The sequence below is a fragment of the Aythya ferina genome, assembly GCF_964211825.1.
Source record: "Aythya ferina genome assembly, chromosome: 3".
Classification (NCBI taxonomy): domain Eukaryota; kingdom Metazoa; phylum Chordata; class Aves; order Anseriformes; family Anatidae; genus Aythya; species Aythya ferina.
Window position 1 is genome coordinate 95,334,245 of NC_140298.1, and position 17,536 is coordinate 95,351,780.

A 17,536-nucleotide genomic window follows, 5' to 3' on the forward strand; every position below is an offset into this window, starting at 1 on the left:
GGAAAAAGAAAAGGGGGGTGGGGAGAGAGAATACCAGATAATGTAAGGGAAAAGTGAGTCTGAAGTTGGATCATTCTCTAAATCCAGATTCTTTCACTTGCATCCTCATGCGCTCTAATCACTTTTATATGGGTCATCCAAATATGTTCAACATCCCTGCTCTTATAAAGGACATTCTTCTCTTCATCAAGTAGGATACTGAATGTAGCTGGGAATAAAATAACAGTGTTGATTCCCAGACTAGAGAACTCTGCTTTTAGCGTCAATTTTTTATTCAAGCCTGTGTTGCCTGGGCAATGTCAGGGAAAATATAAATTCTCTTCTGTAGGAGGAAATGCTCTGCCTCCAAACTTCTGAAATGCTTATCTTTGTGTACAGCTGAAATATGATGAAGCATGTGTCCAAAAAAGTGTATTCCCAAGTCAGCATTTCAAGTGGGTGTGAATTTCAAGCTATTCAGAAATATTCAGTCATAGGCGGGGGGAGGAGGAACACCAGATTTCTTTAAGTGCACATTAAAAGTGGCAGAGTGACCAGCCAGGCTCTTCACAGAGGTCAAGTATCTGCAAGCCTTTAACACTGTTTCCAAGTGTCTTGATTTTCATCTGAATTGACACATTAGACTGTAATCAGAGCAGGTTCATAATTGTGCCTTTCTTAAAACTAAAACCTTTACCCCTCAAAAAAACCTGGGTTTGATCAGCTTAACATTTAAACAGTACAATGCAGAATTTTGGATGTTGCTGTATTTAGCCACATTGATGGAAGAGGTTTACCCATATCCGTAGCACAGAACATTTAAAATCATGTCATCTTTCTGTACTGCATATGTACAATTAATCCTGGCTTTAAAGCTCCTCTCTGGATCCCAGGGACTGCTTAGCAGAACTCCTGTGTGACTTCTGGTTCCTGAGTGAGTGAGCTGGCATGCTTCCCTCCAGAGCTGAAAATCCACAAAGTGCTTTTCCCTTTACCTCTCCCCGTACCTGTAACCAAGTCAACAACTAAAAAATGATCTAAAGGAAAAACAGCCCTACCTAATTCTAAAAAGGTCTGAAAATTAGTCTAAGGTTTAAGCATATTATGTATTGCATATGGTCTGAGTACACAGAGTCTTTCTGGGATAACGTTACAATATTTGCTATTTGTCGAAAGTAGGCATAGGGTTGTGCAAAGTACATAGCCTGCGTCTTACCTTAATACAACGGGAATCTCTTCTGTTATGACTCTTCCATTTTCATGGCAAAGCAGAGTGTGATGGTCCCAGGCACTTGTCCACGCCCAAACACATCAATGAGCTTGCAAGCTTCATCAGGGAACGTGCAAAGCAGACAGATGAACCAGAGGGCTGGGACAGAATAAGACCAACTAAATACATCAGGTATACTATTCTTAGCCCATCAGAAGTTCAGGGTTTAGCTTTCTGCCTGCCTGGGTGCTTGTAGGTGCTTTACCACTACCTGTGGTAAAGAAGTGGAGAGCTCTGAAGTAGGACATGGAGAGGATGAAGAACTGCAGAATGGACTTCTACAGTAACTTGTAAAAGGGAAGACTGAAGACAGAAGTATGAAATAGTTATTAACACATGAGATTCAGTGCTTAAGACTTCAGTGAATCAAAACCGAGAATCAAGAAGTAGTTAGATGTCAGAGGTGGTAGGGAGTGTGGGACTGAAGTGATGGAACCTGAAAAAGATAGCAAGTTTTTTTTTTTTTTTTTTTTTTGAACTGAAAGAATGAAACAAATAAAGATGAAAATGGGGAAGGCAGCAAAGAACAGAAAACTGCACAAATAATCCTAGGAGCAGGAGTTTGGTGGATGAGAAGAGCTGATGCTGCAAGTGTCAACTGAAAGAAAGAAGACAGCAGTCAGGATGAAAACTGTAACTCTGGGCTTGGGTGGCAGTTCTGGCAGAAAAGAAAGGGAAGAAAGGACACATCTCGAAGTTTCCATTAAAACCAAGGTGCCTGGTTGAGGAAAATATGCTTTGGATAGGAAGGTAAAATCAGACACACCGTGTTTTATGAACATGATTGACACAACACTATGGAATCCATAGGCACTATACAAGAAATAGTTATTTTAGAAGAATACGAGAGGGGAAAATATGATGTCTAGTCACATATGAGTGTTCCTCTGCAGACAGTACTTCACTGCCTAATGGCAAGGCCTGTGATAACCTTACCAAGGAAGTTTTCCCATTTTGACAAGTCGATTTTTTCCTTATTCACACTGTGCTCCAGGCTGCATTCTCTTGATTTTTCTGTTGAAATATCCTGCATTATAATTTACATATGGGGCCATCTCTGTAACAATTCTTAATAAAAATCCATCTCCTTTTACAACTTTGAAAGTCCATTTCTTTAGTTATCCAAAGTTTTGAAAAAGCAGAGTCTTAAAAGACACCCATGTATGGCAGAAAACATCTCCTCACTGGTGAGTTTCCAAGTTTCAGCTTGGGTTGTTTGGCCTGTGTTTCAAAGATCACGTCACAATGACAGCATTGTGCAACTACCTCCCTCTACAATCTACAAAACTACAGATCTAGTTTTTCTCCATCTCTTAAAAGCCATAAAAGTTCAATAAAATCTGTCATGAAGAAGGAAAAAAACAACCCCCAAACCTGTCTGGACCAGCAATAGCAATACCTTTGCCACCTCATTCAAGAACAACATGAAAGACATCCTGGGCACTGGTAAATCTCCTTGGGAAATTAACTCCACCAGCCAGTTCTGTCTCTGGTGATAGCTCAGGTGCTTTCCAGACACCAGAAGCTACCAGGCAAGCAACACAAACTGGAATAGAAGAAGCCATGTTAAGGTTCAGTTCCCATGACCTTGGGAGCTGCAGTGATGAGGAAGGTGTGGACCCACCAGGAGGCTGGGTGGGTTCCATCTCCTGCAATGCACCACAAGCTACTGAAGACCCCTCTGAGGGATGCTGACTCAGGCAGTCCAAAAAAACTGGCTGCCCTATGCTGTGTCTGTCTGCTACCTATCAGCACCTCAGCCCTCTGCTGGAGTTTGAGCTGCTCCGTGATGCTTAGAGGCTTGTTTCACATCTGCATCAACAGGGGAAAAGCTGTGCCTTGCCAACTCTGAACAAAAGCTCTTAGCAGACACCTGTGCCGATAACCTAAGCACCAGCTGTTACTTATTTACTACTGACAGTTTTAAACCATCTTCCTGTGAGCTGCTGCATGATGCTGAAGTGAAGGTGATGCCCTTCCAGAGCCCACTATTTGGTCATATCGTGCAAAGAGCTAATTCTGAAAAACAGCAATAAAAGGAGATCAGAAATAAAATTCTGCTTAATGCAATAAGACTACAGTCGTTTGGGTTTCTGTTATTAGATCTGTCATTAAAGAAGTCAGACTCCTGGCACAGACACAGAGTTTTTCATGCTTTCCAGTTTTTGGTCTGAACAAATATTCCATTTTTATTATTATGATTTTTTTTTTTTCTTTCCAGGGCCGTGAGTTGCTCCTGAGGAAAAAAATCGGTTTAATCAGCTTTCTAGATATTGTTTCTGGGATACCTCCATCTTATGCTCGAAGAAGTGGTAGAAGAACAGCTCCACCCAGCCACAGCTCATGTGAGAAATACTCATTACAAACACCTTTGCAGTTTTAGGAACTCCACAGTTCCTAAGTTGATTATAGGCTCCAAAAAAAAAAAAAAAAAAAAAAAAAAAAAAAAGCGCTAACAACTTCCTAGTGCTGAATATGCTGATAACGCTTTACCACATAATACAGTCATGCCTAAATTCTAAATTATCTTGCAGATATCTTATAGTGGAGCTATAAACAGAATTTTAAGTGATGCAATAGGTTTTACTGGTTATTTTTATTTAAAAAGTAACAACCTCCAAAGAGTTGTCCATGGATGAGTCAGGAAAATATCCGGAAACATAAAAGCAGTTTAGCAATCTGTAGTTTAGTAACCAATACCAGATGGCTCATATACTGGGATCATTGTGAATATTTAGAGACCTTTTTACTCACTAGATCATACAGATCATAAACACAGTTGCAGTCTAAAACTGATTGCAAAAAAAAACAGAAAGGGAAAAAAGAGATGTGTAATCCACCCACATTAAAAATGTACAGCAGTCTTGCTTTCAAACACATCCTTGCCTATTTTACATTATTAGTCACTGTGACAATACAGAAACTGTTTTAGATCCTAGTTTGTTTTTAAGGATATGCTGTTTGAAGAAGACACCAATTTTGCTGCCATTATTTAGTTGACACTGTCTAAGATACACATTATCCAACGTCATGCCTGTGTTTGTCCTAAGTACTTCTGCACTTGCCAATGTGAGTGTCCAGTGAATTATGCAAAGTGTGGTAAAAATTCTTTTTATCTATGGAAAAGGAAGAAGGGCAGGGGTAGTGGTGGTCTGTGCAGCCAAGTGATATCATCTGTACCACCAATGCAAGTGGAATGAGTTAAAATAGGACCTGTGCTGGGAGTTAAGCTACTTTTAGGAATGAACTCAGCCAGTGTGAATCTCAGGAAGGAATAATACTTATTTTGGCTTTTCTACTTATTTTTGGTTTAAACAGATTCCTAATTAAATTAGGCTAACTTAGAAAATTCTTTGATTATAGTGATGTGATTTTGCTGGAGACATCACTGAGCTGGGCTACAGGAGCCCTCTGAGGAGAGACAGCAGCTAAGTCGTTTTCACAAGTGAATGGCAAAAACACTAATGCGGGTTAAAAAAGCTAAGGTTGAGAAAACCTCTCTTCCACATGAAAGCCTGACATTAAAAAAAAAAAAAGGGAAATTAAAAAAGAAGGTTTCCTGCTAAGGTGAGCATGGTGCCATTTAGCACAGCAGTGTGCAGCAGTTTGTGTATGGCAGAACCTCAGTGAAGCACGGTGCTTTGGAAAGACTCCTGACTATAAAAAATGAAATAGTACTTAATTTTGCTGCCTGTACAACATGCTAATCTCTGGATTTAATTCTAATCACCCCTGTATTTGCAGTGTCCTCATACCAAGCAGCAGTCAGTATATATATATTCAGCACACCACTTACCAACAACGGGAGACCAAAATTAGGCATTTAATTTCCTGCTGGCTGCATTTACCTGCTGCTGTACATAGTACAGGAGATTTGTCAAGAGCAGCCAGCAGATATAGGGATTTTTATCAATCCACATAATTTGAGCTAAAATTATCTCAATTGATGGATTGCTTTACCTGAAACATTTCAATTAAAACAAAAAGTATATTAGGCTTTTCACTGTCAAGTCTGTTACATGTGTGACTAATAAAGACCAACAAGTTGATCCAAGAATTTACAATTTAAATAGTCGAGATTCATCTCAAGAAGATTTATGAGAAAACGGATTTGGAATGTTACATTGCATAAATTAATAGTGACAGATTTCTATGTGTAGTACTCTTAGAAAATGACTACAAAATAAACTAGGAGGTCGTAATATTCAAGGTTAAGCAATATAATTCAAACAAATTATTCTATTATTTACTGGGAACCATATGTTCACATGTCACAACTTATTTAAGTATTTCTATTTTGGTCTGCAAGACTAGGCAACTAGTTTCTTAATAAAAGGTTTAGTAAGGTCAAGGATGAAGAGTGGTACCATGTTATCAGTGCTGTGCAGTAATTAGGTAAATAGTTTCAGTTTTAAACAGCCTGATTTGTAGAGAGACCTGATTACCAATTTTTGTATCAAACCTATAGGTAAGATGCTGTTAAAAATGTGCATGTCAGAAAACTAAGCAAGCATAATACTTCATTTAATTATATTTTCTTTTATATTTATAAAAAAGCTATACAGCACTCAGATCTCATCCTTTCAAATTAGAGCTGCTCACTAGTTCTGAAAATAATGTGAGTCTGATTTTCCATAAAATAATCATAATTTAGAGCTTTCCCATGAAGAAGCATGTTATGCATTTTACAGAGCAGCTATGCAAATGCAATTTATGCCTGGAGAAGATTGACACACAGACATTGCTGAACTTTTTCTGAAGGACAAAAATTTGTATACTCCTCAAGTTTAAAGAAATCGTGCAACCAAATCCCTTAAAAAACCAACAAGAGGTAATAACAATGCAAAAGAATGGCATCGTTTATAAGTTATTGAACTTTGTTCCATAGTATTCATTTGAAATTGCTATTTTTAGTACAGTTTCCATTGTTTGACGGTATTCAGGGGAGCATGGAGTTTGGAAGGTGTGAGGTATAAGCTGCCATTAAATTAGTGGGTAATGCTTTATTCTCTATGATGATATTATTTTGATGAACCCTGCAAATTTGTAAAAGAGGTTGTGCATTTATAGCCAATCAAATATTTCACAACATAACTTATATCCAAATATTTATCCCTGCTAAAAACAAAAACTCATACTGAAGATGATTTTAACATTTAAAACATTTACGTACATTTTTCAAACATGCCTAAAGGATTTATTGAAGAGTTCCATTTTCAAGAGATTTGAGTGTATGAATGAATGACGTGCTGCCTTAACTCATTTGACTTGGGATCAGTAGCTGTTCATGGTTTCAGACTAGATGTAAGGCATTTGAAGGCATCTGAACATAATTACTGAGTTAGGATTACTTCTGAAAAATGAATTTAGAAGTTTACAAGTTTACACCAGGATGTGTGAGTTAAGCACGATAAACCACCTTATCCTTTTACTAAAACAAACTTATTTAGCTGTGGTCATGAAGATATGGCAACATGGGCCTCCAGCTGTCCACATGGGCGCTCAGAAGAGAGGAACCTACAGAACCCCTGCATTGGTAGCACAGCTCCTGCTAACACCAAAGCTACATGTAGCTTGGGCACAATCACCCACACTGCACGGACAGCTTTTAACTGCACTAGACAGGATCAAATCTGAGATTAGAAAGCATCTTTCCATTTCCACCCAGCACACAATGATTCACTCAACTTCTAGGTCCAAAGGTCTTCAACAAATAAATAGAAGCACAATGACATTTATTTGGGAAGAACTTTATTATTACAAAAGAAATAAAAAATAAAATCATAAGATAAACAATTACACAAGTAATATTTTCTACAATATTTGTAGAAAACATTTCACTGTATATAAACATGCATTCTCTTAGAAATTTTATTCACAGCTTAGTTTGTTGTTGAAGCCAAACCAGGCTTGGTTCCTTGCAGCCATATGGAAGCTCTTGAGTTATCTCACAGCTGAAAAATGTAGTTTTCCATAGGACATATTGTATGCTGAGTGACTGAATCTAAAAGGAATAAAAAGGCAGGATTATTTAAGATCATGTGCACAAGAAACAGATTATAAGGCAGCAACATACTTCAGAGTAATTTCTGTTACAAAACAGTCCAGTGGAGCTGAGAAAACAGAGAGAATAACCCTAAAATAAATGCAAACAGCCAGATAATTGGAAACACCATTTATTTAAGTTTAAAAAACAGTGTTGTGTTATATACCTATGGGCTTTTTATTGTGGGCAACACTGAGCGAATTAATTGGCATTTGGTCCTAACAGCAGATAAACACAAACGAACTGGATTGCAACAGTGAAGTGTCAAAGATTAGACAAAACTTCAGATTTTATTTGATTTATTTGACTAAGATAGCAATTTGTAGGGACAGGCAGCCACTGTTTTAATTATTATGTTCCTGAGAAAGGGGCTAAGCTTCAAAGACCTGTACCCATTAAGGTACCATATAGAAACACTTCTTTTATCCGAGTTCTGCTGATTCATCATTTCAAATCTGTTAGCTGGAGTTTCCATAACCATACCACATCAGCAAGACACAGCAACAGAAAAGGCAACATCAGAATGCAAAAGAAATTTGAGAAATTTGTAAAGGGCATGCAGAATTCAGATCCTTTATGTAATGTGTGGGACTCCTGCAGCCAGATACACAGCTCCACCAATTCACTGATGGGCTGAGCTTGGTCAATCCAGCTCTATGTAGTTTAGGAGATACTGTGGCCCAGATGCAGGCACTTGGCCTTGTTGAACCTCATCAGGTTCACACAGGCCAACCTCTTCAGCCTGTCCAGGTCCCTCTGGATGGCATCTCTTCCCTCCAGAGTGTTGACCTTGACACACAGCTTGGTGTCATCAGCAAACTTGCTGACGGTGTACTTGATCCCACTGTCCATGTGACCAACAAAGTTATTAAATAGCGCCAGTTTCAATACTGACCCCTAAGGGATACTTCTTATTACTGATCTCCACCTGGACATTGAGATGTTGACCACAACTCTTTGAGTGTGACCATCCAGCCAATTCCTAACCCACTAAGAGGTCCATCCATCAGATCCATGTCTCTCCAGTTTAGAGACAAGGATGTCATGGGAACAGTGTAAAATACTTTACGCAATGATGTCAGTTGCTTCCCCTATCCACCAATGCTGTAACCCCATTGTATAAGGCCACCAGATTTGCCAGGCATAATTTTCTCTTAGTGAAGCCATGTTGCCTGTCACCAATCACATCCTTATTTTCCATGTGCTTTAGCAGTTTCCAGGAGGATCTGCTCTGCTCCATGATCTTGCCAGGCACAGAGGTGAGACCGACTGGCCTGTAGTTCTCCAGGTCTTCCTTTTTTTTTTTTTTTTTTTTTTTTTCCATTTTAAAAATTGGGTTATCTTTCCCCTTTTCCAGACAGTGGGAACTTCACCTGACTGCCATAACTTCTCAAATATGATGCATAGTGGCTTAGCAAATTCATCTGCCAGTTCCCTCAGGATCCACAGATGCATTTCATGAAGTCCCATGGACTTGTGTACCTTCAGGTTCTTTAGATGGTCTTGAACCTGATCTTCTCCTACAGTTCTTCATTCTCCCAGTCCCCATCTTTGTCTTCTGCAACTTGGGTGGTATAACTAGAGCACTTGTTGGTGAAGACTGAGGCAAAAAATGTCATTGAGTACCTCAGCCTTTTCCATTTCCTGGGTAACCGAGTCTTCCATTTCCTTACAGAGGGGGCACAGTTTTTCCTTAGTCTTCTTTTTATTTATTATGTAGCAGAAGGAGAAGGGTATTAAATTGCGTATACTATAAAATGAATTGCATGCCACTCTTGATTATTATATTTGTACACCTGAAATTAACCACTGAAATACTAGTATGTGAAACTTTTATGTTTAATTTACTATATAATATTTTTAGTCCTCTGTAAACCTCTGGTATCCTCACCAAAGCACTTTTTTGGCCACATTTGATCTTTAAAGTCTTCTTCAAAGCTAGAGAAAGGCACAGTAAACAATGCCTTCTCCTTGTGCATCTCTTTCAACTCTTCACAATTTTATCTTCAGATATCAAGTAACACTTGCATTTAGACAAGTATTTTTCTCCTATGGCTCACTTTACCTTTCTTCCTTTTGCGTTATTTTCTTTCAGGTTTAAGTCATGGTCTGATAACATTAACAGTCAAGAGATTAGGACTTACTTATGTAGTCTCATATAACATCGATTTGTGCTGTACAGTTACTGCCAGAGTTTGAGTGGGGTACTATCTAGAGGAGTTTGATGTGACATAGTGTATGAGGAAATTTTAATTTAAAAATTTTCTAGTATGCAAAAGATCCCTTTTTGGAAAATACCCTTTTCTTGCCTGAAAATGGGAGTGTCAGACTGGAAGTTGTGAATCTGAAGGAGATTATCAAAGCTTTTCTTTGAGGGTGAGGATACTGCAATTTTACATCTGAATCCCTGCAGTGAGATAACCTTTAGAACTGTGGTGGAATAACGGAAAAGCAATGGACTAATAGCTCTTAGGAAACTAACAGAAGATTTTAAAGATAAACTTTTTCCAATTGGAAATCGGTGTCTGCAGAAAACTGTCTGCCAGATGTATAATATATAATTCAGGACAGGTTATCAGGGAGTGCCTGTTACTGCATTTCAGTAGTGTTATGCCAGTTTATACCAGTTAAAAATCTTATTGTGTCTCAATAAATTGACAAACATTAATTTTTTAAAATAAATTATCCTGTAGTGTTTTCCATAATCTAGTTTGTTCTAAATGAGACAATCATATACAAGATAAATTTGAAAAATATATATATTTTTGCATTAAATTTGTTCTTCATTAAATTAAAAGGTGAGTAGCAGGATCATCACAAAGAAGCCTTAGTTTTAACAGAATGTTCTCATCACAGAGATAACCTCATTGAAAACATCACTGTAACAGTCTGTTCCATCTCCTTCTTCTCCATAACCTCGGTTTAGTAAACAATTTACGGTCCATTTTTGAATACATATTCCATAATATTTTATATGGGTTGAAGTATAGTGTCTTACCTAATATCCATTTTTCTGATAAACATTTTATTTCCTGGTACTTCTTTCCTGGGTATTTTCCTATGCAGATTTTTGCCTGACGTAAGGCTTTACAAACTTTTCCTCCTGACAGCTGTATAAGTTCAATCAGATTTTTGCAGGGTGGCTGACTGGTGGGAGATACAAACATTACAGGCTGGTTTGAAAAGAGATTCTGTTGGTAGTTTCCTGTTGATAGGTGACGCTGAAGTCTGCAGATCTGTAAGTGAGAAAACAAAGAAAATGATAAACATTGTGGTATATTTCCACTCAGAGTAAAACTAATCATTCTCTTCATTAATTCAGGAAAAAAAAAGAATAAGAGTACATGAATACAAACTTTACTTTTCATGTCTATCAAAAACTTGGGTAAAACACACAATGAATTTTCTGTATTTTATTATTTTACATGTAGTTATTTTGATACAGAAACTAAAATTACCATATATGATACACTTGACAGATATGATTCCAAAACCAGAGCTGAGACTCTTAAATCATAGGCCAGATGGCTTACCTGTAAGACCTGTAAGACAGAATTATCTTTCACCATAATCCTGCATTCTTATAACAGTGCCATTACATAGACATTGTAAAGGATTTTCTAAATAATTAGAGTATTTTGGCAGAAATACAAACCATGAAAGCCTTTACAATATACACCGTTCATCAGCTTGTATCTGGGGGCTTTACAAATATATCTAATTGACAGTCTAAATGAAGTTGTAACCTCTTTGCCCCTCCTGTCTTCCTGTACCAACTGCATTTTCTCTGAGATACCTGAAGTGACATAAATGTAACAGAACTCACAGTAAACTGACTGTTTAATGTAAACACTTTTGTCTCTACAAAAGCAAAAAAGGAAGTCCCCTGTGAATATAGTGTAACCTGTAATGCTATCCAATAAAAACCTTGATTTATATGGGGCAAATTTTCTTATCTGTATATATCAGGTGGGGCAGTGGTTCAACAATTAAAACCATTTCCTGTAAGTACACTGTGCATGAAAGCAGTGCACAGAACTAGTGTACAACCCCTGGTAAGCAATATAAAGTTTTAATACTAAAATAAATGAAGAATCAAGCCTGAAATTCTTAAAAGTGAGATTGCCATTGACCTGCCAAATTAATGTATTTAACATTTATGAGTCTGTATCCCTTGACAAAATTCAGAAAATATATAATGGTCTAGGAGTAAGATGAGAACAAAAATAAAGGTTTCATATTAGGTGGTGCTCAGATTTTTTCATACAGATGAGCAACATGAGCACACTACATAGCAAAAAGGACACTGTATATATCTGGTTTACATAAAAGGGCTGAACTGCAGTCAGTGAAGAGGTGTAACCAGTAGCTAAAGAAACTACTTGTTGAGTGGATTCCTTCCTCCAGTGCTGGCACACCCAGTGCTGGCACAAAAGTACTGTGAAACCAGACACTTAAGATGTTAATGCAATAGTAGATGTGCTTTGCAGATGTGCAGCTAAAACAGTCTTCACCTGGTTTACAAGGTCTTATAAAGCCAAATACTTCCATGGAGTCTTCATAGATTCTTAGATGAAAGTCAAAATACATTGCCTTAGCACTTATGACCAATTGGGCAGGTCACTAGTGAAGCATGAAGTCCGTGCTTCACAGCTCGGGTCATTTCTGTGCCACTGTCTTATGTGCTATTCTTGGACAAGTCAATCCAAACCTGAATTCTGAGCTCTCCTCCATCAATACAGAATTCAGCTTTCTGTTATTGTTAGTTCCTTGGTTGCCCTCTTGAGAATAAAACCAAACCGATACTTTGTATTCTGAATTCAGCAAGTTATAAAGACAGTGACTGCTATGGATGAACCAGGCCAAAAAAACCTGAAGTGCAATCCAAAAATATAGCCTGTATTTTCTTCTCCTTTGCAAACTTAGATTTATGAATGACATGGCACATAATCTTGTCTCATGGAAGCCAAACAGCTTCTAAATAATTTTGTTGTGCACAGCATCAAAGCAGAGTTACATTGCAGAATTCAGAGGACCCCAGCTCAGTTCAGAGAAAGAGCATTAACTCTTGGCCAGACAAATGATCACAGGCAGAGAATTGTTCAACATTTGTGCGGTGAGCATGTCTGATTGCAATTGCTGTAAATATGTTGGCATGTGATACTTTACACATGTGTAGATCTGTTTTTGGACTTTGTATGTACCACCTTTCTCCATCTGAGCAGAATGCTCCTCTAGAAACATCTGGATGCTGGGCATTTTGATGTCATGAAATACCACAAACTATGCACTGTACAGTTTTAACATATGGTATCAGATTTAAAATTTGGTAGGAGTATCACTGGCCGATGGGCCTTGTGAGCCTTTGAGGCCATGATCAGTGGATCAGTCCCATCAAATGGGACTAGCTCAGGCACATAAAACACTTTGCAGTCTCCAAGGGGTGTCTACGGAGCAGTGTGATGATTTTGGTATTGCTGGGACAGCAATTATTCATTTTTATCATAAAAAATATGTGCAGTCATGAAACTACAAAACTGCTTGTGTTAAACATGGTCAATGAATTAAAGAACAAATTATAGTCAAGTAAAAATAGTAGTCCCTCTGCATCAACCTCAGAAAAGCTTCGTGACAGATACAGTGTGATAAGAGAAGATCTCTGAAACTGTTTATTTGGATGAATCAGTTGCAATGAATGAAGGAAAGACAATTAGCAAGAGACTTTAATGTTTGTTTACCTTAAACAAATCAGGTTTAAGTCATGGAGACAGATGTTACATTGTTTTTGTCAACCTGGAACTCCACATTTTTAAAGACAAAAATGATTAGTTATAAGAAGCTGTTATCTTCAAAATGCAACAGGACTTGTTTTAGACAGAAGACAAAATATAATTGTTGCCATCCTGCTATTTCACATATTTTAAAGAATATGATTGAAAAGAGCAGTGTTCCCACTTCCTCAACCATTTTCCCTGAAAGCATTTCCTTGCTTCCGCAATGAAAACTGTGATAGGTCTTCATATAGGAGGAACTTCTGGATGAAGTTAATAATAAATGGAAATACATACAAAGCTAATCACCAAATCAAGAAACTCAAACTTTGAGCACCCAACAACACTTGCCTCAGCTGATGCTCACAAACAGCTTGATTTATTCTCCATGTTTAGTGTATATTAAAGGAATCCAGGACAGTGAAATTCGGACATGCTATAGAGATGATTTTCTTAATCTTCCATTACAATTCTAGCTATGTGTGTTACCAACTCATTTGACAAAATGATGAAGTAGGAATACAATACAGCCCTGATATATCAGTGAAGGAAAGCTTCAGCATAGAACTTCACATTTACTTTTCCTTCACCTGAACCACCACTGCAGCTGTGCTCAGATTTGCTCAAGCACACAGGATCTCCACACACATCCTCTAGCCATGGAAAAGCAGTAGCATTGACGTTCAGAGCTCATGGAGTATTTTGGAAGGTTAGTTTTGCTTTATGGCCCACTAACCTGAACAATATGGTACTCGCCAGTTGCTGCAGAGGCAGCTAGCCGATCACACACTGCTGGGCTGTGGGATTAAACAGTGCAATCTAGCTCGTACACTGAATTGACTCAGCTGCCTTTGCAACATCAAAGAGTTCACGGCTCTCCAGGAGCGCTACCAGCCCTTTGAAACCATACTGATTTTGGGTAAGTGGTGAAAAAAAATAAATAATTCCTCAGATGAGACTAAGCCTGGGAAAACTTCACACCCCCAAAAATAATTATTTCCACAAATTGTGTATGTATGAGTTGGTAGCTATAGTTACAGATGTGTCAGTCTGTACTATAACAGAGAGCACCACTGCCTGCTATGATATTGGACAGTGACACCAATTTTCCTTTCTGATCAGATGCATTTGCAATGGTCAGAAAAACAGAATCTCATAGAAGAAGAGAATTTCATAGAATCTAGTATTTACTCTTTTTGTTAAAATTTTGAGTATTGGGATTCTCATTCTTTCACTAACTGGATGAATGGCAGGACGATACCTGTTATATGTACGCATGTCTCAAAAGCATACCATTAATATAAGTTTGTTGAACTTACATTTTGAAAGGAAAAATTGCTCTTGACAGAAATAAAACTTATGGAGAATGTAAAATATAAAATACAACTTTTCTTCATTATAAAAAAGAAATACATTTCACTGACTCTCCTCTCTCCTATGATTGGTTTTCAATCCCCACAAACTGAAAGATCATGTATTAAAACAAAACAAAACAAAATAAAACAAAACAAAACTTTGTAACTTTGCCTAGAACTTTATGAAAATAGCTCTTGCTGGGTGGGGTGCAGGAACAAACACAAAACCCCATAAAAGTCCAAGGATTTGGTCTTTGTATGATGCTCAGGAAGTAGCCATCAAGTTCCACAAAGGTATTATCGATTTGTTAAGTCAAGATCCAAATCTCATAAGCAAGAGAAGATGAGCAGAAGACAGCAAAAGAGGGGAAAAATATGTGATTGTATGCTTGCTTTTGCTGGGTGAAATGCTGGAAGTAATGGAGCCAAATCTGATTTATATTTTTCATAAGACATCAATCTTTTCTCCCCCCCCTTTTATTTGTTTTGTTTTATTTATTTTTTTTTTTTTTGTGTGTGAAGAAGCTGAGCTCAAGAACAAGAAGGAATGGCACACAGTTCATCATCAAGTGAATCAGAACATAACTTCAAGGTTTAAGAAAACATTAAATTGGATAAGAGTTAAAATAAACTTGCCTTCAAATGTTAGTTTAAATTCCACATAAGAAAGAGTAATTTGTTTTCAGTAATAAATTATTTTTACTTCATGAATTATGTATGTACTTCTCCTAAGGTACATGTATATCTGATATCTGAACAGATACCTGAATTCAAGCAATAGAAAATACAAGGAAACTAATCCTTCTGGAAGTACTTGGAAAATTTTCAGTAATTACACTGCTAATGTCCTATGGACAGCACATGATTTTCAGTGTACTTTTAATAAATAGCACATAGAGAAGTTTTCAGTTTAAAATGCTCTTAGAATAATAATACTATACAGAAATTAAATGAAGTATATGGTTCTGAACTATTACAGTTAATAGAAACTGTATTTGTAGGCTATAATTCCAATGTGCTAACATCAAAAAATATATAATGTAGCCACCTGATATAATTATAATTCATGTTCATGAATTATACAACAAATATAAGTGTTATGGTAAATCTTTATTCTTTTATTTGTCATTTCTGTTATTCAACAGAGATAAAATATAATATGTAACCCATATAGGATCAGAAACCTTAGCAATACCTATTTGAACAGGTTATTTTTTATTATTTACTGAACTTATGAAAAGCTATAAATTACATACTGATTAATGTTATTAGCAAAAATAATAAATATCAAATGCAAGTAGAAGACAAAATTGCAGACATAAGATTGTTAATTTTATAGTTTTTAGGTATCAAAAGATAAAGTATTATTTCATTTGAAGTTGTTGAGAAATTACTTATTTCCACAAAGGAGAAAAGAATCTGACCTTTGGATTAGTTCGCCATTCTGCTGCTACTGTCATAAAAAACATAAAATTGATAAAACAAAACCTTCAGCCCTTATAGTTTGATAATATAAAACTTTAACAAAAGAGGCACACAAAATAATATATCCATTTAATATAGTTAGGTGATGTTGCTGGGGAAATCTGAAGCTCTGTTATATTAATATTCATATGATTTCAGTACAGATAAATGTATGGGCCAAATGACATTTGTGTTTCCAATTTTTGTAATTTGTACAGAGACCTTGAGAAGAACGCACTCAAAGCTACAGCACTGTTAGGAAACATTACACTTGCATGATTACATGCATTTTCAGACAGTCCGTCATTTCGTAAAAATTTAAAAGGAAAACACACATGTGGAACCCCATGTACATTTAAAGATCAAGGGCTCACATACATACACAAAAGTGAAGCATCAGCCTGCTTCTGATAAAGAGGGTGTATTGCAGCGTGCAGACTTCTGAAAGTCCTGTTATCCTGCAGGGAGGAATTTGCAGAATCTGCAGGACCCTACCGGGATCAAGGAAGTTTGTGTTAACAGTGCAGTAGCTCTCCTGCAGGACGAAGAAGAAATGCTCTTTTTCATCTTTCAAAATATCAGGTTTATTAGAAGAATGAAAACAACTAACCAAAACAGAAACTCTATTTTTGTAGGAAGAATGTGTGGCATACATTTTCTACTTCAATTAATAGCTCAACATTTTAGTTTGATTTCCGTGTGATTTACTTTAGCAGTTTGCTGTTTGTTGTTGTTGTTGTTGTTTTGTTTTATTTTTTTTTAATCACATTGACAGTTTAAAAATTTACATATTGATTAAAATCTCTAATTAAAAATTACACTGAAATGCTGTACTAGATAAATAAATTGGTACTCTCCCATATAAAAGAGCATGTAAAAAACTACATACTACATACTACAGGAAAAAAATTACACTCAGCAAGCTGTTTCACACAGAAACAGATCTTTGGCTCTGAAAAATCTTTTGTAAATCAATGGAATTTCACAGAGATGCAGGACCCCAGCTGGATCAAGCCACACTGTCACACGAGTGTCTCAGTAGCACCAATAACCTTATTCTACAGTTTAGCACAAAATGCATTTATCGTTGATAGAGCTGCTTTTCATCCTCGGAGCAAAGCTCAATTTGAAGCATTCGTACAAATTATTTCCAAGTAGTGCATGCAGTGCATTTCTCAATCTTCATTGAAACAACTTTTCCACTGGATAGTGATAGCTTTTGGCTAAAACAGAAGCTCTCTATCTGTCAAATTTGAGAAGCATCAGCCAGACAGAAGTGAGAACTCGGTTCTTGAATGCTCATTCAAGCTACCTCATCATCCCTGCACATGCACACAGCCTGGGACGATGCACAGGCAGGCTCCATACACATCTGTGCAGTAGAAGATGCACTGAGCCCAGAGCCAGAAGCAGACAGAGAAACTTTTAAAAGATAGGGTGGAAAATTTGCTCCAGAAAAAAAAAAAAAAGAAACTTTCTATGCCTGCTCTTGAAAAAGAAAAAGGAAAGTAAAAGAAGATAAATGACATACTGTAAAGACCCATATTATCTGGAAACTTCTTCAAAACACAGTTTCTTCCCCTCCTCTGCATAGTCCTTCATGTAAGTGTTTCCTGGCCAAGACGTGGGTGAAGGGAAGAAAGCTAGAAAC

General features: G+C 37.0%; 1 protein-coding gene and 1 long non-coding RNA gene across 2 annotated transcripts in view; both read right to left on the minus strand.

The window, feature by feature from the left end:
• Positions 1–254: 254 nt before the first annotated feature.
• LOC311434083 lies at positions 255–3,030 on the minus strand. Its single transcript, XR_014691249.1, has 4 exons — positions 2,874–3,030; positions 2,624–2,795; positions 1,196–1,348; positions 255–986 (listed from the first exon to the last, which is right to left on the minus strand). It is a non-coding gene; the product is annotated as an uncharacterized lncRNA (long non-coding RNA).
• A 3,953-nt stretch (positions 3,031–6,983) lies between these two features.
• MCPH1 (microcephalin 1) overlaps positions 6,984–17,536 on the minus strand; it is a 129,506-nt gene continuing 118,953 nt past the window's right edge. The window contains exons 13-14 of the mRNA XM_084516283.1: positions 10,294–10,531; positions 6,984–7,253 (exon numbers count right to left, since the gene is read on the minus strand). Coding sequence (XP_084372409.1) covers positions 7,198–7,253; positions 10,294–10,531 — 294 coding nt within the window. The 3' untranslated portion in view covers positions 6,984–7,197. The remainder of the gene's footprint in view (positions 7,254–10,293; positions 10,532–17,536) is intronic.